General features: G+C 43.4%; 1 protein-coding gene across 5 annotated transcripts in view; it reads left to right on the top strand.

The window, feature by feature from the left end:
* The window catches only part of LOC141176057 (uncharacterized), a 30,378-nt gene extending 12,019 nt beyond the window's left edge, over positions 1-18,359 (top strand). Inside the window, exons 2-8 of one of the 5 annotated variants that reach the window (XM_073660041.1) lie at positions 6,508-6,705; positions 8,138-8,283; positions 8,413-8,592; positions 8,676-8,799; positions 8,884-8,981; positions 9,180-9,270; positions 15,750-18,359. In XM_073660041.1, the coding sequence (XP_073516142.1) occupies positions 8,206-8,283; positions 8,413-8,592; positions 8,676-8,799; positions 8,884-8,981; positions 9,180-9,270; positions 15,750-17,038 (1,860 nt within the window). In that variant the 5' untranslated portion in view covers positions 6,508-6,705; positions 8,138-8,205 and the 3' untranslated portion in view covers positions 17,039-18,359. Of the gene's footprint in view, positions 1-5,935; positions 8,024-8,137; positions 8,284-8,412; positions 8,593-8,675; positions 8,800-8,883; positions 8,982-9,179; positions 9,271-15,746 lie in introns of those variants that run through there. The other 4 variants (XM_073660037.1, XM_073660039.1, XM_073660038.1 and 1 more) reach the window with 4 other exon arrangements.
* The last annotated feature ends 2,264 nt before the right edge of the window (positions 18,360-20,623 follow it).

Raw genomic sequence — 20,623 nt, 5'->3', positions numbered from 1 at the left:
GTTATTTCCCACATATACTATTTAGTAATTAACAAGTGTGGTGATCCTTTTGTGTCTCTAATTATGTATTAGTGGTCAAATTTGACCATTTAGGAATATACTATGGGCTATTGTAGATGGAAGTGACCCAAAGTGTACATATACTGTATATACAGTGTGGAAAATAAGTATTTGACATACTATTTTGCCAGTTTTCCCACCTACAAAGAATGGAGAGGTCTCTAATATTTATTGTAGGTACACATCAACTGTGGAAGAATCTAAAAATAAAAAACAGAATATCACATTGTATGATTTTTAAATAATTAAATTACATTTTATTGCATGAAATAAGTAATTGATCATCTACCAACCTGCAAGAATTCTGGCTCTCACAGACCTGTTAATTTTTCCTTAAGAAGCCCTCCTACTCTTCTCTTCTTACCTATATTAATTGCTCCTTTGTTACATGTATAAAAGACACCTGTCCACACACTCAATCAATCAGACTCCAACCTCTCCCCCATGGCCAAGACCAAAGAGCTATGTAAGGACACCAGGGACAAAATTGTAGACCTACACAAGGCTGAGATGGGCTACAGGACAATTCGCGAGCAGCTTGGTGAGAGGGCAACAATTGTTGGCACAATTATTAGTGATGCGCGAACGTGCTCGGATAAGGGGTTATCCAAGCATGCTTTGGTGCTAACTGAGTATCTTTGGCGTACTCTAAAAACATGTTCGCATTACCATGACTTCATGTCTCGTGGCTGTTAGACATCCAAAACATATGCAGGGATTGCCTGTTTGTTAGGCAATCCCTGTATGTGTTGTAGGTGTCTAACAGCCATGAGACATGCAGCCACGGCGAAACAAACATATTTTTTTAGCATGTAGATTATTTATTATCAGAAAATGGAACAAATACAAGATGACTGTCAATCTTCCTCAGCCTGAGGCTCCATGCTACATTTCGCCTCGTGCGGTAAGGATGATTCTGAGAAAGGTCTGGAATTCGTCCAGAACTACATGGTAGGACCTGGTCAATCATCTGAAGAGAGCTGGGAACACAGTAACAAACATTACCGTTAGTAACACACCATGATGTCATGGATTAAAATCCTGCAGGGCACCCAAGGTTCCCCTGCTCACACCAGCACATGTCCAGGCCTGTTTGAAGTTCGGCAGTGACCATCTGGATGATCCAGAGGAGGCATGGGAGAAGGTCATGTGTATCAGATGAGACCAAATAGAACTTTTTGGAATCAACTCCCCTCGCCGTGTTTGGAAGAAGAAGGATGAGTACAACCCCAAGAATACCGTTGCAACTGTGAAGCATGGTGGGGGGAAACATCATACTTTGCGGGTGCTTTTCTGCAAAGAGGATAGGAAGACTGCACCTTATTAAAGGGAGGATGGGGTCATGTATCTCGAGATTTTGCCCAACAACCTAATTCCCTCAGTAAGAGTATTGAAGATGGGTCGTAGCTGGGTCTTCCAGCATGACAATGACCTTAAACACACAGACAGGGCAACTATGGAGTGGCTCCGTAAGAAGCATTTCAAAGTCCTGGACTGGCCTAGCCAGTCTCGAGACCTGAACCCAATAGAAAATCTTTGGAGGCAACTGAAAATGTTGTGCATCGACAGCCCCGAAACCAAAAAGATCTGGAGCAGATCTGTATGGAGGAGTGGGCCAAAATCCCTGCTGCAGTGTGTGCAAAGCTGGCCAAGAACTACAGGAAACGTCTAACCACTCTAATTGCCAACAAAGGTTTCTGTACCAAATATTAATTTCGGTTTTTCTTTTCTATCAAATTCTTATTTCATGCAATAAAATGCAAATTAATTATGTAATAACCATACAATGTGATTTTCTGGATTTTTTTTCAAGATTCTGCCTCTCACAGTTGAAGTCTACCTGCGATAAAAATTACAGACCTCTCCATTCTTTGTAGGTGGGAAAGCTTGCAAAATCCGCAGAGTATCAAATACTTAATTTCCACTCTGTATGTATGTTGGTGTGTGTGTTGCTGTGGTAGCCCTTTCAAGAAGAGCTAATTTGGATTAAGATATATTATCTCTAAATCTGCCATTTTTGTTCAAATGAAATAAATACGATGCATTGGAGAAAGAAAATAACACACAGCCAGTGTCTGAGTGTATAATTCTTGTCTGCTCTCAGAGCACAAGCAACACGTATGGACAAATTCACAAATAAATGTGGTCTCCGACTGGGAAGGAGGTTACATCCATGCATGTAAAGGACATATGTATACAAAATAAAAGGACACCTGTGCCAGAAATTCATAACCCCATTGACATAGCTGAAGCATTTCGTTGCTGTTATAGCTCGCTGTATAATATTCATGGACAATACCACGACATGCCACCTAATATTCTTGAAACAAAATATGGACACTGCTTTTCCTTCCAGACAGACCCCTGAGCAGGATTTACTAGACAAAGCTTTCACTGAACAAGAGATAGGAGAGGCCAATAAATCATTCCCTATCGGGAAGAGCCCTGGGCCAGATGGATTCAATAATAGATTTTATAAGATATTTGTACCCATGTTATTACCATTTTAGCCGAAGAGCTCAATAATATCTCAGAAGACTCCCCTCCTTTGCCCCCAATCAGTTAAGAGTCATATAATGGTTTTTCTCAAAGCCTGGAAAAGAACCAAATGCCTGCCCTAATATTCATCCAATATCATTCATTAATGTAGATGTCAAAATATTCTCTAAAATAATTGCACCATGGCTCTCCCACTACCTACCCTCAATTGTTAGCAGCAATCAGGTTGGCTGCATTAAAGGTAGAGAGGCTCGTGATAATACGGATAAAACATTGTTAATTTCACATGCAAAAAAAAACCAGGGGATCCCAATGTGCCTTGTTTTTGTCAACACTGAAAAGGCGTTCAACAGAGTGCACTGGACTTTCTTGAAGAGCATATTGCCACAGATTGAGTTGAGCTCTTTCTTGTTATCTAAAATTCTATCCTTCACTGACCCTAAAGTGATAGGGTAACCGGCCTTCTATCTGACACATTTTCTATTAAAAAGGGGACGAGACAAGCGTGTCCCTTATCACCTCTGCTATACACATTGATGATGGAACATTTAGCTGTAGAATTACATAAAATTCCTGATATTAGTGGAGTTACTATAGGCTCACACAGCGTCGGACTGGAGTACATTGGGCCCACCAGAGAAAATCATTCTTGGGGCCCACTACGTAGCTACATAGAAATAAATATAAGACCTCCAATTGTGTGGTAACACGCTAATATCAGGGTATAATATAAGATAGTACACTTCTTATTGTTATAGAAAGAGATGGCGCCCACATTTTGGTGCAAACTCAATGATAAATGTCCCCTGATGTGTAATAACAGCTAAACCAATGTTTTATAGCACCAGCGTAGTGGATGGGATTTTATGACATCTCATCCATACGCTGAGAAAATCCAGAGCGTGAATTAACCGATGCTGCGGATATTCACCACCGACTTCATCCTTTGCAATACAAAAGGATCAAGTCAGGCTACATTCCCACAGAGTGAAGCCGCTGCGGCCCGACACTGCAGTGGAGTCGCAGCACTTCCGCCCTCATTATGCTAATGAGCAGCGCCATTTTTTTTTTCTCCTGTGGACTTTCCTAATAGATGTTAGTCTATTGGGAAAGTCCACATGTGGACCCGCAAGAGAAATTGACATGCTGTGGATCTGAAAGACGTGCCACTTGTCAGAATCCGCGGGTGATCCGCAGCCTGAGATGCACACATAGTGGACATGGGATTTCTAGAAATCCCATCCACTATGCTTTAACATCTGGCCACTGCAGTTTTGACACTGCATAAACACACAGTTTCAAAACCGCAGAGAATCCTGAACGTGGGAACATAGCCTCAGTGGTAAAGGTGAACCAGCAGTAAAGACAACAATATCTGCACTATATCTGTGTGGATATTACCGCTGTTAATTTGCTATGGGTTTTCCATTGTAGAAATTCTGCAGCAAATGCATAATGTGAATGTATCCACTAATAGTGGTGGGGGCCCTAAATCACTTATGTATGGCGTTATTAGTGATATAAAAAAAGAGCTTTCCCTTACTTAAATCTCTCTGCCACATTTAAGGCCATAACTTCTTATCAAGGGCCTCACTTTGCTAGTAACTTTTAGTAAGACTTTTAGTAAGTCAGGGGTGATACAGGGAGAGGGGACTAAGTCAGTCATGGGTGATACAGGGAGAAGGGGCTAAGTCAGTCAGGGGTGATACAGGGAGAGGGGGCTAAGTCTGTCTGAGGTGATAAAGGGAGAGAGGTCACATGGGTTGATACAAGAAAGGGGTCGCAGTCAGAGGTGATACAGGGAGAGGGGGCTCAGGTCAGGGATGATACAGGGAGAGGAGGTGCAGTCAGGGGTGATACAGGGAGAGGGGGCTCAGGTCAGGGGTGATACAGGGAGAGAAGGTGCAGTCAGGGTGATACGAGGAGAGGGGGCTCAGGTCAGGGGTGATAAGGGGAGAGGGGGCTCAGGTCAGGGGTAATACGGGGGATGAGGATCAGTTAGGGGGTGCAGTCAGGTGTGATACAGGGAGGGGGTGCAGCCAGGGGTGATATGGAGGGAAAAGCCTCAGTCAGAGGGGATAAGGGAATGGGGTGCACCGTGCAGTCAGTCAGTTGTGAAAGGGGCGATGAGGGAATATGGCCCCCATTCATCCTTAAGTAACTTAACCCCTTCCCCTCTATCATCCCTGACTAAAGGCCCCCCCATTTGTATTTACTCACTGTTAGGCTGGCAGGGGGGACCTCCTTCAATCATTGCCAGCAGCTGTAAGGCTGCGTGCCCACTATGCGTTTTTCAAGCGTTTTTGCCGCGGAATTTCCGCAGCGAAAACGCTTGATAATACATGCCCCATGGTCCCCAATGAGAATCCGCATGTGCTGTGCACATGCTGCGGAAATTTCCGATGCGGGTATCATTGCGGAAAAATACGCAGCATGTCCATTATTTTTGCGGACACGCAGCGTAATTGCCGCCATTGACTTGCATTGAAATGCTTAACATCCGTATGTATACATGTATACATGCGGATGTTAATGCGGTTCAATGTGTGGATGGTACCCGGGGCTGGAGAAGAGGAGACTCTCACCTCCAGACCCAGGTACCATGGTACCTGTAAAAAAAAGAATTTAAAATAAAAAATAAATATTTATTTACATAGAATTATATAGAAGGTTTGCTGTGTCTGTTAACGTAGTGTCCAGAGGCTGGAGGCGCTACCAGGAGACAGGCCAGTACACCAGGAGACGTGGAGGGAGCCATAGGAGGGCAACAACCCAGCAGCAGAACTGTTACCTCCTCCTTTGTGCAAGGAGGAACAGGAGGAGCACTGCCAGAGCCCTGCAAAATGACCTCCAGCAGGCCACAAATGTGCATGTGTCTGCACAAACGGTTAGAAACCAACTCCATGAGGGTGGAATGAGGGCCCGTCGTCCATATATGGGGGTTGTGCTCACAGCCAAACACAATGCAGGATGCTTGGCATTTGCCACAGATCACCAGGATTGGCAAAGTCGCCACTGGCGCCCTGTGCTTTTCACACATGAAAGCAGGTTCACACTGAGCACATGTGACAGAGTCTGGAGACGCCGTGGAGAGCGATCTGCAGCCTGCAACATCCTTCAGCATGAACGGTTTGGCAGTGGGTCAGTAATGGTGTGGGGTGGCATTTCTTTGGAGGGCCGCACAGCCCTCCATGTGCTCGCCAGAGGTAGCCTGACTGCCATTAGGTACAGAGATGAGATCCTCACACCCCTTGTGAGACCATATGCTGGTGCGCTTGGCCCTGGGTTCCTCCTAATGCAGGACAATGGCAGATCTCATGTGGTTGGAGTGTGTCAGCAGTTCCTGCAAGATGAAGGCATTGAAGCTATGGACTGGCCCGCCCTTTCCCTAGACCTGAATCCGATTGAGCACATCTGGGACATCATGTCTCGTTCCATCCACCAACGTCACGTTGCAGCACAGACTGTCCAGGAGTTGGCGGATGCTTTAGTCCAGGTCTGGGAGGAGATCCCACAGGAGACCATCCGCAACCTCATCAGGAGCATGCCCAGGCATTGTAGGGAGGTCATACAGGCACGTGGAGGCCACACACAATACTGAGCCTCATTTTGACTTGTTTTAAGGACATTACATTAACCTTGGATCAGCCTGTAGTGTGTTTTTCCACTTTAATTTTGGGGGTGACTCCAAATCCAGGCCTCCATTGGTTAATACATTTGATTTCCATTAATGATTTATGTGTGATTTTGTTGTCAGCACATTCAACTTTGTACAGAACAAAGTATTCAATGAGAATATTTCATTCATTCAGATCTAGGATGTGTTATTTGAGTGTTCCCTTTATTTTTTTGAGCAGTGTATATAGGTTTTATTACTAGATGTAAAGAAGAAAACTAAATACTGTAAAATAATAAATCTCCTCATATGTTTCCCCTTATTATCTCCAGTAATTGTATTATTACTGTTATGCACACGCCCGGACTGACTGGGGTGTGCTTGATTAGTGATCCCACTGTACCATGAACCGAGGAGTGCCTGGAGGGGCGTAACTAAGTATCAACCCGATCCGACCAAGGTCGCATGGCAGCTCAGTCGACTCCGTGCACCAGGGAGGAACCGAGCAGAAGGACCAGGTGCTACTCCAGGTCAGACCCCGGACATCGCTGTTGGAATGCAGGAACTGGGGAATGCAGGAACAGGCAGGTTAGGCTGGCATACAGACAGGTGGGTATTGGCAGGCACAGTTGGTATGCAGACAGGTGGGTACTGGTAAGCACGGCTGGTATGCCGACAGGGAGGTACTGGCAGGCACGGCTGGCGTGCAGATAGGGAGGCACTAGCAGGTTGGAGCGCAGGCTGGATAGGGTCCAGTACAGACTGGGATACAGGAACAGAGCCGCAGATGCGGTAGACAAGCAGAGTAAAGCGAAACCGCCGGAGCGGAGGACAAGGCAGAGCAGAGCGAAACCGCCGGAGCGGTGGACAAAGCAGAGCAGAGAGGAACCGCTGGTTCGGTGAGCAAGCAGAGCAGAGCGAAACCGCCGGAGTGGTGGACCAGGCAGAGCTGAAAGAAACCACTAGTGCGGTGAGCAAGCAGACAGAGCGAAACCGCAGGTGCGGTGGACAAGGTAGAGCAGAGCAAAACCGCCGGAGCGGTGGACAAGGCAGAGCAGAGAGAAACCGCTGGTGCGGTGAGCAAGCAGACAGAGCGAAACCGCAGGTGCGCTGGACAAGGTAGAGCAGAGCGAAACCGCTGGAGCGGTGGACAAGCAGAGCAGAGAAGAACCACCGGAGCGGTGGACAAGGGGGAGCAGAGCGAAACCGCAGGAGCGGTGGACAAGCAGAGCAGGACAGGGCTGAAGGTGCAGGCAGAGAGGACTGGGCTCTGTTCACATGGAACAGACAGGAAAATACAGGAAGACGGTTAGAACACAGGAGGTAGATATGGAGGAAGGGAAAAGGGACAAGCAGAACCAGATACACACAAGGTACTTACAACGAAGTAGCGAGTGGACTCTAAAGTCACAAACAGAAGTAGAGAGACAACGAGTTGGAGCTAGGTGCAGGTTCAGACACTGCAGAAAAAGGGAAGGTACGGATATAGAAATAAACAGACAACAGGCTAGGAGATAGTTCAGACAGGAACTGACACTGGAACGAAGTCACAGGTAACAGGCCTGGGAATACAGCCCCCAGGATGGCGGAAACAGACAAGATGAGAACAGGACCTGGCAACTCAGAGGCGAAGGAGCACACTGATTGTTAGTGTTGCTCAGGCACCACCTTCAGGGTGGAGGGGGTTTAAATATCCAGTGACTCACAGCAATAGGCTGGGGATGCATTAGGAGCGCGCCCACAGCAGCTATAAGAATCAGGAAGCAACCGGGCCGCCGCCCTAAGCAGTCAGACAAGGGACAAGCACACAGCATGAACTGGAGCAAGGTTTGCAGGCTGGACTGATGGGTAAGATTGCGGTCTTGCATAGTGGGAGGTGGTGCACTATGCAAGCACGCCACCAGGGATGTTACAATTACACAGGATTTTTATGATGTTACATCGGCTCATCTTCTCATTCAGGTCTCTACAATATCAGATCAGTGAAGATCTTCTATATAAGAGAATTTTCCTGATTTTATCCATCAAGGATGGATATGGACAGAGACAAGATGGTGGAGAGGATGTTACACCTCACCCTAGAGATCCTCTTCCGGCTTACTGGAGAGGTGAGAGATTCTGATGACGTTACATTACATCATTCTTATCTATGGGAATAACAGATGGACAGAACTGGAGAGGTGAGGACTCTGGAAATGTCTAGAGTGAGATGTATTAATGTGTCTCTCCATAACCAGGATTACACAGTAGTGAAGAAGACCTCTAGTGAGCGCTGTCAGGCCCCTGTGTCTGAGGGACGGGGAAGACCCCTGAGCCCAATCACAGGGCCTCCACCTCACCCCCTGATACATGAGGACATCAGTGACCAGAAGATCCTAGAACTCGCCTACAAGATGATTGAGCTGCTGACTGGAGAGGTGACACTGCTGGGAATGCTGGGACATTATACAGTAACGCTATGAAGGGATCGGGGGGATGATGGTATCATTGTATGTGTCAGGTTCTTATAAGGTGTCAGGATGTCGCTGTCTATTTCTCCATGGAGGAGTGGGAGTATTTAGAAGGACACAAAGATCTGTACAAGGACGTCATGATGGAGGTTCCCCAGCCCCTCACATCACCAGGTAATAGACAGGACTAAATACACACGGCCTATAATTATCTGTATGTAAAGAACGAATTCAGTCCATGAATTTTCTTTCCTCCAGTTCTATCCAGTAAGAGGACAACACCAGAGAGATGTCCCCGTCCTCTTCTTCGACAGGACTGTAAACAAGAAGATCCCAATGCTCCTCAGGATCATCAGGTAGATGGAGAGAAGGTGTCATGAGATTTCCCCTATGATGTGTAGACGGCTGTGAAGGTCTTGTGCTCAGTCTTGTTTTATCCACCAGTATTATATGTTTTATACTTGTGTAATGAGAACGGTGGAGATGGCAAGATTAGAGCTGATCATAGATGGGACTTCTCGATCTGTCTGTGACTTTTACGATATTTGTTTCAGGGTGAAGATCTGACCCATATTAATACTACAGAGACATATGTGAGGGGTGTTGAGTGGTGTAAAGAGGAGATTCCTACATATGGCTGGCCAGGTGAGTAGTGACCACTAAATACAGAGAAGTCATTGATTCTTCTCAGTCACCGGCTGTGGTTGCTTTATCAGTAGTGTAGTCCGACCTTATCACAATCGTGTGATCTCCATTTTGCCGCTAGATCACAACATTCTCCTCCACCCAAAACTGTTGAAATGACTTTGGGTATTGAAAACCCTTTTCTATAGAACTTGCAACCAGGAAGATCCACCTCCCCCTGGGATCTCAAATTTGGACTCATTAGACCAAAGCACAGATTTCCACTGGTCTAATGTCCATTCCTTGTGTTCTTTAGCCCAAACAAGTCTCTTCTGCTTGTTGCTTGTCCTTAGCAGTGGTTTCCTAGCAGCTATTTTACCATGAAGGCCTGCTGCACAAAGTCTCCTCTTAACAGTTGTTGAAGAGATGTGTCGGCTGCTAGAACGCTGTGTGGCATTGACCTGGTCTCTAATCTGAGCTGCTGTTAACCTGCGATTTCCAAGGCTGGTGACTTGGATAAACTTATCCTCAGAAGCAGAGGTGACTCTTGGTCTTCCTTTCCTGGGGCGGTCCTCATGTGAGCCAGTCTCTTTGTAGCGCTTGATGGTTTTTGCAACTGCACTTGGGGACACTTTCAAAGTTTTCCAAATTTTTCAGACTGACTGACCTTTGTTTTTTAAAGTAATGATGGCCACTCGTTTTTCTTTACTTAGCTGCTTTTTTCTTGCCATAATACAAATTCTAACAGTCAATTCAGTAGGACTATCAGCTGTGTATCTACCAGACTTCTGCACAACACATCTGATGGTCCCAAGCACATTTATAAGGCAAGAAATTTCACTTATTAAACCTGACAGAGCACACCTGTGAAGTGAAAACCATTTCCGGTGACTACCTCTTGAAGCTCATCAAGAGAATGCCAAGAGTGTGCAAAGCAGTCATCAAAGCAAAAGGTAGCTACTTTGAAGAACCTAGAATATAAGACATATTTTCAGTTGTTTCACACTTTTTTGTTATGTATATAATTCCACATGTGTTAATTCATAGTTTTGATGCCTTCAGTGTGAATGTACAATTTTCATAGTCATGAAAATACAGAAAAATGTTTAAATTTAGAGAAGGTGTGTCCAAACTTTTGGTCTGTACTGTATACCCGTGCCTTCGGAGATGAGTATATGGTGCGTATATATTCATAGAAGAGGCCTACAAAAGACATTCCTCTCAACACTATATACATCCAATCCCATCTTACATTGTCAAAAGCTTTTTCAGCATCTATTGCAGGTAAAGCTGGTGTTTCTCTCGTCCTTGGGTTAAAATTTATCTTGTCAAGTGTCAATAGTACTTTTCTAATGTTTATCGTGGCCGGTCTACCCTTGATGAAACCTGACTGTGTGCGTGATATTAGCTTTGGCATGATGGTGGCCAATCTATCTGCCATTATCTTGGAGAGTATTTTGTCAACATTTCTGAGAGAAATCGGTCTGTATGAGCCCGGGCCCATTGGGTCTTTTCCTGGTTTATGTAATAATTTGATATAGGCCATGACGCTTGAATTAATCATTCCTTTTCCCTCCAGTATGTCATTAAATAGATCTGTTAAAAGAGGGGCTATGTCTTCTATTAGCGTTTTGTAGAATTCACTTGTGTATTCATCTGAGCCTTGTGCTTTGCTGTTGTGGAGTTTTTTGATGGTGGTTATTTTCTCTTCTAGTGTGATTTTGGCGTTTAGGTGTTGTTTAAACTCATCTGTCAGTTTTGGTAGTTTAACCCTTTCTAGTAAAGTGCTATTTCCAAACTTTTCAGTAGAGGTGTTGCTATACAGATCTCTGTAAAAGGATCCTAGTCTTTCTGTTATTTTCCTGGGATGTTACCCTTCGAGTCCTTCAAACATTGGGGGCCTTGTACTGTTAACTTATTTCTCACCAGATTCGCCATCATTTTCCCTGATTTATTTCCATATTTGGATAAGTTAATTTCGAGATCCCGCTGGTATAATTGTTCCCTTTTTTCCACCCACACGATCTTTGTTCCTTCAACCACTTTTCCCTGTTATGTTTATTCATACTGGTTTGAAATTTGGTGTAGGCATCTCTAAGTTTCTCAGAGGCCTCCTCGAATTTTTTTTGAGTGTTTCTTTTTTTGCCACAGACATATGACATTATTCTGCCTCTTGTTACTGCTTTTACCATTTCCCATAGTCATTTATTATTTTCCCTATTCTCTTCGTTATCTATTAGAAAATCTGACCACTAATCCTTTTACTCTTAGGGTGAAGCCTTCATCATCTTTCAATAAGGAGGAGTATCTCCATAAAAAATCTGAACCTTTTGGCGTGTATCAGCTATATCTAACAGTATCAATGCATGATCAGATATTACTATGTTTTGCATCTGGGTCTCCTCTACCCTTCTTAGTATGTTTGCCGATATGAGAAAATAATCTATTCTGGATAGCGAGCCACACGCATGCGAATAGTGAGTGGACTCCCTATTCTGAGGGTGTAGTAGTCTCCATGCATCACCTAACCCCGTAGACAAACAAAATGGGTAAAACTCTATCCTGTCTTTTGGCGGTTTTGGTCGCCTTTTGATAGTTCTTCCTGTCCTCCTCAACATTGACCACCTAACTTAGAGCACCTCCCACTATTCTATTTGTGCCCAGGTCTGCTATTACCGTTTTCTCCAGTTGATGGAAGAAGATTTTATTATTTGTATTTGGTGCATAGACATTGTATAAGCTATACGTTTCTCCCCTACAGGTAATGACAGAATATGAAGTCTACCGTCTTCTCCCACATAAGTTTCACTCATCTGCCCATTTATATTTTTATTCATTAATGTGAGCACCCCTGCTTTCTTATCAACCGATGATGCCCCGAAAACTTTACCCACCCACATTTTTTTCATTCTCCGGAAATCTTTTTTTTCTAAATGGGTTTCTTGGAGTAGAGCTACATCTGGCTTCAGGCGTTTCAGGTGACAAAGAATCATCATACGCTCTTGCGGAGAGCGTATCCTTTTAACATTCCATGAAATTATTCTCATAATTTTTTCCAACATTTTTTTGGGTTACCTTTTCCCCCAAGTGTCTGGTTTTTCTCCCCCATTTTTTCCCTTTTCTCCCCCTTTCCCTGCTTTCAGCTGCAACTGTTCAAGTGAGATAACGTGTGTAGATGAACCGCTCCAGGATTGTATTTTATTATAGATCCCTACAAACAAAACTTGGCTTTTTTAAACTCTAAACATGAACCAAACTTGATGACCATGTTAATAAATGACCCTAAGCTTATATACAGTATTTTAAGCTTCTTTGACTTCACTTCTTCCTGGTCAAATCTCCCTCACCACGGCACCTCCTGTATCATTTTATTTATTTATCTATCACCCCCTTTTTTTTGCCACATTTTCCTTTCAGATTGTTCCTATAGCCCCTCTTTTCAAATTATACCCTTATTATTGTCTCCCCCCCTCCCCCAGACTCGTCCAACATATTACATGAAAATACAAAACATTCAGTACCCTCCTACCAGTTAGCCCTTAATGGATATTACTGGGGAGAGACCAAGATCTGGATGAGGCAAGGTGGTGAGACACTTGGAGGGTATATGTGAGGAATATCACAGAGTCTTATATAATCAACGTCCTGAGTAGACTCCCATATCTTTCCCCAAGAGTGCTTTTACTCACTGTCCCAACAGTTCTTTCTTTTCATGGGGTTTTTGATCTCCTGTCTTGCCTCTGCTTTCTCGGTGAATTTGATGAGGAGGGGGGTGATCACCCGATGTCTTCTTCAGGTGTTCCTTGCGACTCTCTAGGATCTGTTCTTCGTGCATAGGGGCTGTCCTGTTGTTGTAGATTCAAGATGTTATCCATGAACGCTTCCGCTGCTTTCGGATCTGTGAAGGGTCTGGAGGATCCATCCCACAGTCTTATATGAAGAATTGCTGGATATCTTAATTGAAAACGTATATTTTTGCTAAATAAGACTGAAAAGATTAAAGCAAAGGATCTGCGTTGTCTGGTTACTTCAGCTGAAAAGTCTTCAAATAGTGGAAGTTTTACCCCTCGGACCAACAGGGGCTGTCTGAGGCGGCGATATTTCTATATAATGTCATTTTTATCAGAAAAATCAAGATACTTTACTATTACTTGTCTTGGTCTTTTATTGTCCCCTTTCTCCATATTTCCTGGTGGACCAATGCGGTGCACCCTTTCAGATTTGCGTCCTGTTGTGATGTCCGGTGCTTTGGGTATGTCTATTTCACAGAGTTTTTTCAGCTCTTCATAGGGGAATGTCTCTGGCAGTCCCACTATTCCGAGATTACTCCTTCTGGATCTGTTCTTCAGGTTGTCTATTCAGTCTCTCAATACAACATTTTCTCTTGTAAGTCTAGCCAGACTCTCTTGATCAGTGTGCGCATCGTCCTCTATTGCAGATATCCTTGTTTCTATTCTGTTTATTTACTCAGTGGCCTCATGTAGCTGTTCCTGCATTGCCTGCAGTGCCTGTGTCACTGATTATTTCAAGGTATGTAATATCTCAGGTAATAGTTTATAGGCCACCTCCGAGGCCAGTCTCTTATAGTCCAATCCCAGTACCTGGGTGTCTCTGTTACCATCAGTGCCAGTGTTCATGTGCGTCTCCAGCCTGCTTTCCTCTGCAGTGGCGCGAGTGTCTGCATGTACCAGCACCATGACACCTCCCTGAAAGCGCGGGCTGTCTTGTTTTTGGCATTGCTGCGCAGTAGATATCATTCCATGTAGGTGGGACGCGTGCCCCACCGTTCAGTCTTCCTGACTTGCCTGGTTACGGAGCCTATCGCCGCTATTTGTAGCCGGTACTTTAGTAAGGTCTGTGGAGGTGCCGGGAGCTCAGGAGTCATCCTCCCTACATTACCAGCGCTGGAACCAGAAGTCCTCAATTTTGCATTTCTTTTGGAAATCAAGATCCTAGAGTCTGGAGGAAGAGTGGACAGGCCACTATCCAAGCTGCTTGAGGTCTAGTGTGAAGTCAGTGATGGTTGGGGAGCCATCTCTTCTGCTGGTGTAGGTTCAATGTGTTTTATCAAGACCAAAGTCAGCGCAGCCGTCTACCAGGACATTTTACAGCACTTCATGCTTTCCTCTGCAGACAAGCTTTTTGGAGATGGAAATTTCATTCTCCAGCAGGACTTGGCACCTGTCCACACTGCCAAAAGTACCAATACCTGGTTTAAAAACAACAGTATCACGGTGCTTGATTGGCCAGCAAACTCGCCTGACCTTAACCCCATAAAGAATCAATGGGGTATTGTCAAGAGGAAGACGAGAGACACCAGACCCAACAATGGAGACGAGCTGAAGTCTGTTATCAAAGCCACCTGGCCTTCCATAACACCTCAGCAGTGCCACAGGCTGATTGCCTCCATGCACATTGATGCAGTAATTGATGCAAAAGGAGCCCCAACCAAGTATTGAGTGCATTTACTGAACATACATTTCATTAGGTCAACATTTCGGATTTTAAAATCATTTTTCAAGCTGGTGCTATAAAGTATTCTAATTTACTGAGATAATGACTTTTGTGTTTTCATTGGCTGTAAGCCATAGTCATCAACATTAACAGAAATAAACACTTGAAATAGATCACTCTATTTGTAATGACTCTATATACTATGAGTTTCACTTTTTGTATTGAAGAACTGAAATAAATTAACTTTTTGATGATATTCTAATTTAGTGAGATGCACCTGTATAAAACCAAGAGGCTTGGTTTTTATGACAGAAAATGTGTTGGTATTAATACAAACCGTATTGGAATCCCAAGGCTTTTCATTTCCGGAGCCCAGCCCGCCTAAACGTGTCAGCTTCCATTTTTACCATTATACCTCTGGAAGAACCTTTCCTCCAGCCACGGGGCAGCAGCAGCGGCTTTTTATGTTCTTATAGGTGTTGTGCCTACACACAACAGCCTTAGGTTAGTGCTATCATCGATTATAACCTATCCCTAACCAGGCGGAATTGCCCTATTTTGTATGCGCTTCTGTCCCTCTCCAGAGCTTTTCAGTCTATAGCAAAAGTGACTATTTTGATTCCACAGCCACTTTCTGGAAATTATCAAGAAGTGCATGTTGGAGAGTGAAAATTGCAAATGTGTCATTTTATTACCCAACACATAGTGCTCAGATTGTGCTCCAGGAGACACACACCGTAAATTAAGTGGGTTCTTCTCACAATAGTAATTCCAAATACATGGATGCTGAGTATGGTTTGGTCACACTGCAAGGCTCAGAAGCGAGGGGGAGATTTGACTTTGGGAGAGCGGATATTGCTGGATGGGTTTATGGAAGCCATGTTGCTTTTCAAGAGCCTTTATTAGACTATGAACTGTCATTGTCTTGGTGAATAATGTAATTTTTTAAAGAACATGCATTTTAAGGAGTGTTTGTAGAAATGTTCAAAAATATAAATTTTAAAGATATTTTATTTAAAATTAATAATTGTTTTTTTTCTTAGCAGATGATTATACCAGGAGAGCAGAGGGACAGCTGACAACTTCAATTTTTAAATCAGATGATCTCGAGATCCCACAGGATACAACTGAAGTGAATGCCATTACTACAGATATAACATCATCCCTTCACAGCAAAGATCTATCATCTGATCCTTTGAAACAGATCCTGTCTTCTGATTCATTATCAATTACTAAGGAAAATCAAAGTCACAAAATAAGCATTAAAAAACAAACTGCTTCTAAAGCAAAGAAGCCATTTTCACTTTCAGAACCTAGAAAAAGTTTTCCCCTCGAAAAATCTTTCCTTAAATATCAAAAAATTCACACAGCGGAGAATAGATTTTCTTGTTCCAAGTGTGGGAAATGTTTTAACCAGATATCAGATCTTGTTTCTCACCAGAGAATTCACACAGGGGAGAAGCCTTTTTCATGTTTAGAATGTGGGAAATGTTTTAACCGGAAAGCGCATCTTGATTGCCACCAGAGAACTCACACAGGGGAGAAGCCTTTTTCCTGTTCAGAATGTGGGAAATGTTTTAACCAGAAATCAAATTTTATGAAACATCAGAATACTCACACAGGGGAGAAGCCATTTTCCTGTTCAGATTGTGGGAAATGTTTTAATCAGAAATTAGATTTTGTTACTCACCAGAGAACTCACACAGGGGAGAAGCCTTTTTCATGTTCAGAATGTGGGAAATGTTTTAACCGGAAAGCGCATCTTAATAACCACCAGAGAATTCACACAGGGGAGAAGCCTTTTTCATGTTCAGAATGTGGGAAATGTTTTACAGAGAAATCAAGTCTTATGAAACATCAGAATACTCACACAGGGGAGAAGCCATTTTCCTGTTCAGACTGTGGGAAGTGTTTTAATCAGAAATGTTTTAACCGGAAAGCACATCTTATTAACCACCAGAGAATTCACACAGGGGAGAAGCCTTTTTCCTGTTCAGAATGTGGGAAATGTTTTAATCAGAAATCAGATTTTGTTAAGCACCAGAGAATACACACAGGGGAGAAGCCTTTTTCATGTTCAGAATGTGGGAAATATTTTAAACAGAAAGCTCATCTTGTTATCCACCAGAGAACTCACACAGGGAAGAAGCCTTTTTCCTGTTCAGAATGTGGGAAATGTTTTAACCAGAAATCAAATGTTGTTATACACCTAAGAACCCACACAGGGAAGAAGCCCTTTTCCTGTTCAGAATGTGGGAAATGTTTTACAGAGAAATCAAGTCTTATCAAACATCAGGGAACTCACACAGAGAAGAAGCCCCTTTTTCCAGCTTAGAATGTGGAAAATGTTTGACCAGAAATCCGATTTGGTTAAACACCAGAGAACCCACATAGCTGAGAAGCCTTTTCCATGTTCAAAATGTGGGAGATGTTTTGTGAATAAATAATCTCTTCTTGGTCACCAGAGAACTCATACTGGGGAGAAATCTTTTTCAAGTTCAGAATGTTGGAAATGTTTTAACCGAAAATTGTATCTTCATAAAGGGGTTGTTCACTACTAGGACAACTCCTTCTCATTCCTCATGTTTGGCCTTGTTAAAATAAAAACACTCATACGCACCTCCCGTTCTGGCACTGTTCCATTGGTGTCACAACTTGCTTTCCCGGGGCTCACATAAAGTTGTTACATCACACAAGCTCTGTGCCCAATCAACGCCGCCTTCACTGTCCTCGCCTTTGGATGTATTGAACATCAACAGGAGGGACATAGCCTGGACATAGCACCAAGAGAATGCACACATTGAAAGCACTCTCGTCAGACTGTGTTCCTGGGGGAATTATAAGCAATTTACAGCCTCCAACATGACTTTCGATATGGGAAAGAAAGAAGAGATCAGAGGTTAGTCTGAGGTCCTCCACCTCTGTCAGCATGCCTGGTATGCCGCGTTTCTTATGGAAGGTCTTATCTTCCTGCTCCGGAGCTATTACTGCCTCACCTCAGCATGGAAAAAAAGCAGTCTAAACCCTCATGATGCCAGACAGCTCCAGCCTGTAAGTCCTGCAGCAATTTCTCTCTTAATGTCGGCCTCACAAGAAAACAGCTCCACAAATCTCCCTGTACGCTCACCAAAGCCCCCACTGTGCAGTGCTTGCTTCACAGGGACATTTACCTCCCAGCCACAGGTTATTCTGATGTGGGGAACAACATAACTTATTTGTATATCAGATTGTATCTATCCCTACTAAAGAAGATATGGAGCAATATATTCAGAGGCTGGAGACCACATACAATACTGAAACACGTCCCCTCACTTCTATCCTGTCACAGCTTACTGACAAGGTACAGAGATTAGAGGATAATGTCGTCCAGGTTAGAGGCCATCAAAATGCTCAGAAACTAACACTGGATCTTCACAGGCAGTAAATAAACCATCTGTTTAATATGGTTGATGATCAAGAAAATCACAATAATATCTGGATAAGGGGTATACCTGAAAGCATCAATGCACAAGCGATTATGCCAACACTGCGATCATTATTCAATAATATCCTTGGTGATCCTATTGATAAGGAGGTGGAGATTTATAAGGCGCACCGTACATTAGGCAATCATGGCCCAGATCCTGAGCGTCCAAGGGACATTACCTGTCGCATACATTTTTTCAATGTAAAAGAGGCCATTGTGAGGAAAGCAGAGGAGTTGGGTCCTGGTGATTTCAATGGAAAACGCATATAATTGCTCACATATCTATCCTGAATGACACTTGCTAAAAGAAGGGTATTGAAACCACTACTTGATGCCCTCTGGGAAAATGGCCTGATGTACTCCTGGGGCTACCCATTCTAGCTGTAAATTTTCAAAGATCCAAGCAACATGAGACCTATTTGTGATGTCCTGGACATTCCATATATCTGACTGGCCACCTGCTCCACCATTGCCACAGAGAGTTCCAGCACGTCGCAGAAGGCGTTCAGTGGATCAGGAACTTGATGGTGATGCAGCCAGATGGAAAAGGAACCTGCCAATCATATGAGCTCCTGAAATGAATCTAGTCTTCCTTGATGAGAGAGACAGTTTTCAGATGATTACTTATTTCTTTAAGCATATAATTAGATACAGTTGTGCACAAAAGTTTACATACCCCGGCAGAATTTTTGCTTTCTTGGCCTTGTCTCAGAGAATATGAATGATAGCAAAAAACCTTTTTCTCCACTCATGGCTATTGGTTGGATGAAGCCATTTATTGTCAAACTACTGTGTTTTCTCTTTTTTAAATCTTAATGACAACCAAAAACATCCAAATGACCCTGATCAAAAGTTCACATACCCCAGTTCTTAATACCGTGTATTGCCCCCTTTAACATCAATGACAGCTTGAAGTCTTTTGTGGTAGTTGTGGATGAGGTTTTTTATTTCCTCAGATGGTAAAGCTGCCCATTCTTCTTGGCAAAAAGCCTGCAGTTCCTGTAAATTCTTGGGCTGTCTAGCATGAATTGCGCGCTTGAGATCTCCCCAGAGTGACTCAATGATATTGAGGTCAGGAGACTGAGATGGCCACTCCAGAACCTTCACTTTGTTCTGCTGTAGCCAATGACAGGTCGACTTGGCCTTGTGTTTTGGATGGTTGTCATGTTGAAACGTCCAAGTACATCCCATGTGCAGCTTCCGGGCTGATGAGTGAAAATTTATCTTCAGTATTTGCTGATAACGTGCTGCATTCATCTTTCCTTCAACTTTTACCAAGTTTCCTGTGCCTTTGTAGTTCACACATCCCCAAAACATCAGCGATCCACCTCTGTGCTTTACAGTAGGAAAGGTGTTCCTTTCATCATAGGCCTTCTTGACCTCTCTCCAAATGTAACGTTTATGGTTGTGGCCAAAAAGTTAAATTTTGGTCTCATCACTCCAAATTGCCTTGTTCCAGAAGTTTTGAGGCTTCTTTGGCGTATTCTAGGTGAGATACTTTGTGGCATTTGCGCAGTAATGGCTTTCTTCTGACGACTCATCCATGCAGCCCATTTTTCTTCACGTGCCTCCTTATTGTGCATCTTGAAACAGCCACACCGCTAGTTTTCAGAGAGTCCTGAATTTCAGATGATGTTATTTGTGGGTTTTTCTTTGCATCCAGAACAATTTTCCTTGCCGTTGTGGCTGAAATCTTTGTTCGTCTACCTTTGCTGTGTTATACAGTTCAACTACCTTTTTCCATAGATCCGTTGAAAATTCTTTTGCTTTCCCCATGACTCACAATCCAGAAATGTCAGTGCACACACACTGATTACAAGCAAACAGGTCACAGGTGAGGATGTTAATTCTGCTGGGGTATGTAAACTTTTGAGCAGAACTGTACCATTGCTACAGCAGTGGATACAAAAGGTCTAATATCCCTTATTTATAGGCAGTTACTGGCCCTATAGTTGGATAAATATCCTTTGATAGTTAAGACAAAATGGGAGGAGGATGTGGGTCCCTTATCTGAGGAGCAATGGGGGAAAATACTGAAATGACACCGAAACTTTCATTGTCGGAGTCACAAAGATTGTCCCGAATTCTTCTGATTCATAGGGTATATAGATCCCCAAGTATTTTATTTAAAATTGAAATACAAACGGATGACGCATGTCTTAGATGTGATCAAAATGACGTCCACCTGATGCATATGACGTGGGAATGTGTAAATATTGGCGACTACTGGAATGGGGTGATCGCTCTTGTACTATCTGTATTTGGGATACAACTTCAGTTGGAACCTAAAATCTGTATCCTAGGACTCCTGGGAGAAGACGTAGATCCAGACTCCCATATGGCAGTAGCTAGCTCAAGAATATTATTCCAAGCCAGAAAGTTGTTGGCACTACATTGGATAGACAATTCTCCCCCAACGATAACAGAACTAAAATCCAGGATAAATAACACTCT

The sequence above is a fragment of the Phyllobates terribilis genome, unplaced genomic scaffold (assembly GCF_046119375.1).
Source record: "Phyllobates terribilis strain yellow unplaced genomic scaffold, ASM4611937v1 Scaffold_17__1_contigs__length_24005725, whole genome shotgun sequence".
NCBI classification, from domain to species: Eukaryota; Metazoa; Chordata; class Amphibia; order Anura; family Dendrobatidae; genus Phyllobates; species Phyllobates terribilis.
This window is presented reverse-complemented; position numbering and strand designations above follow the sequence as displayed.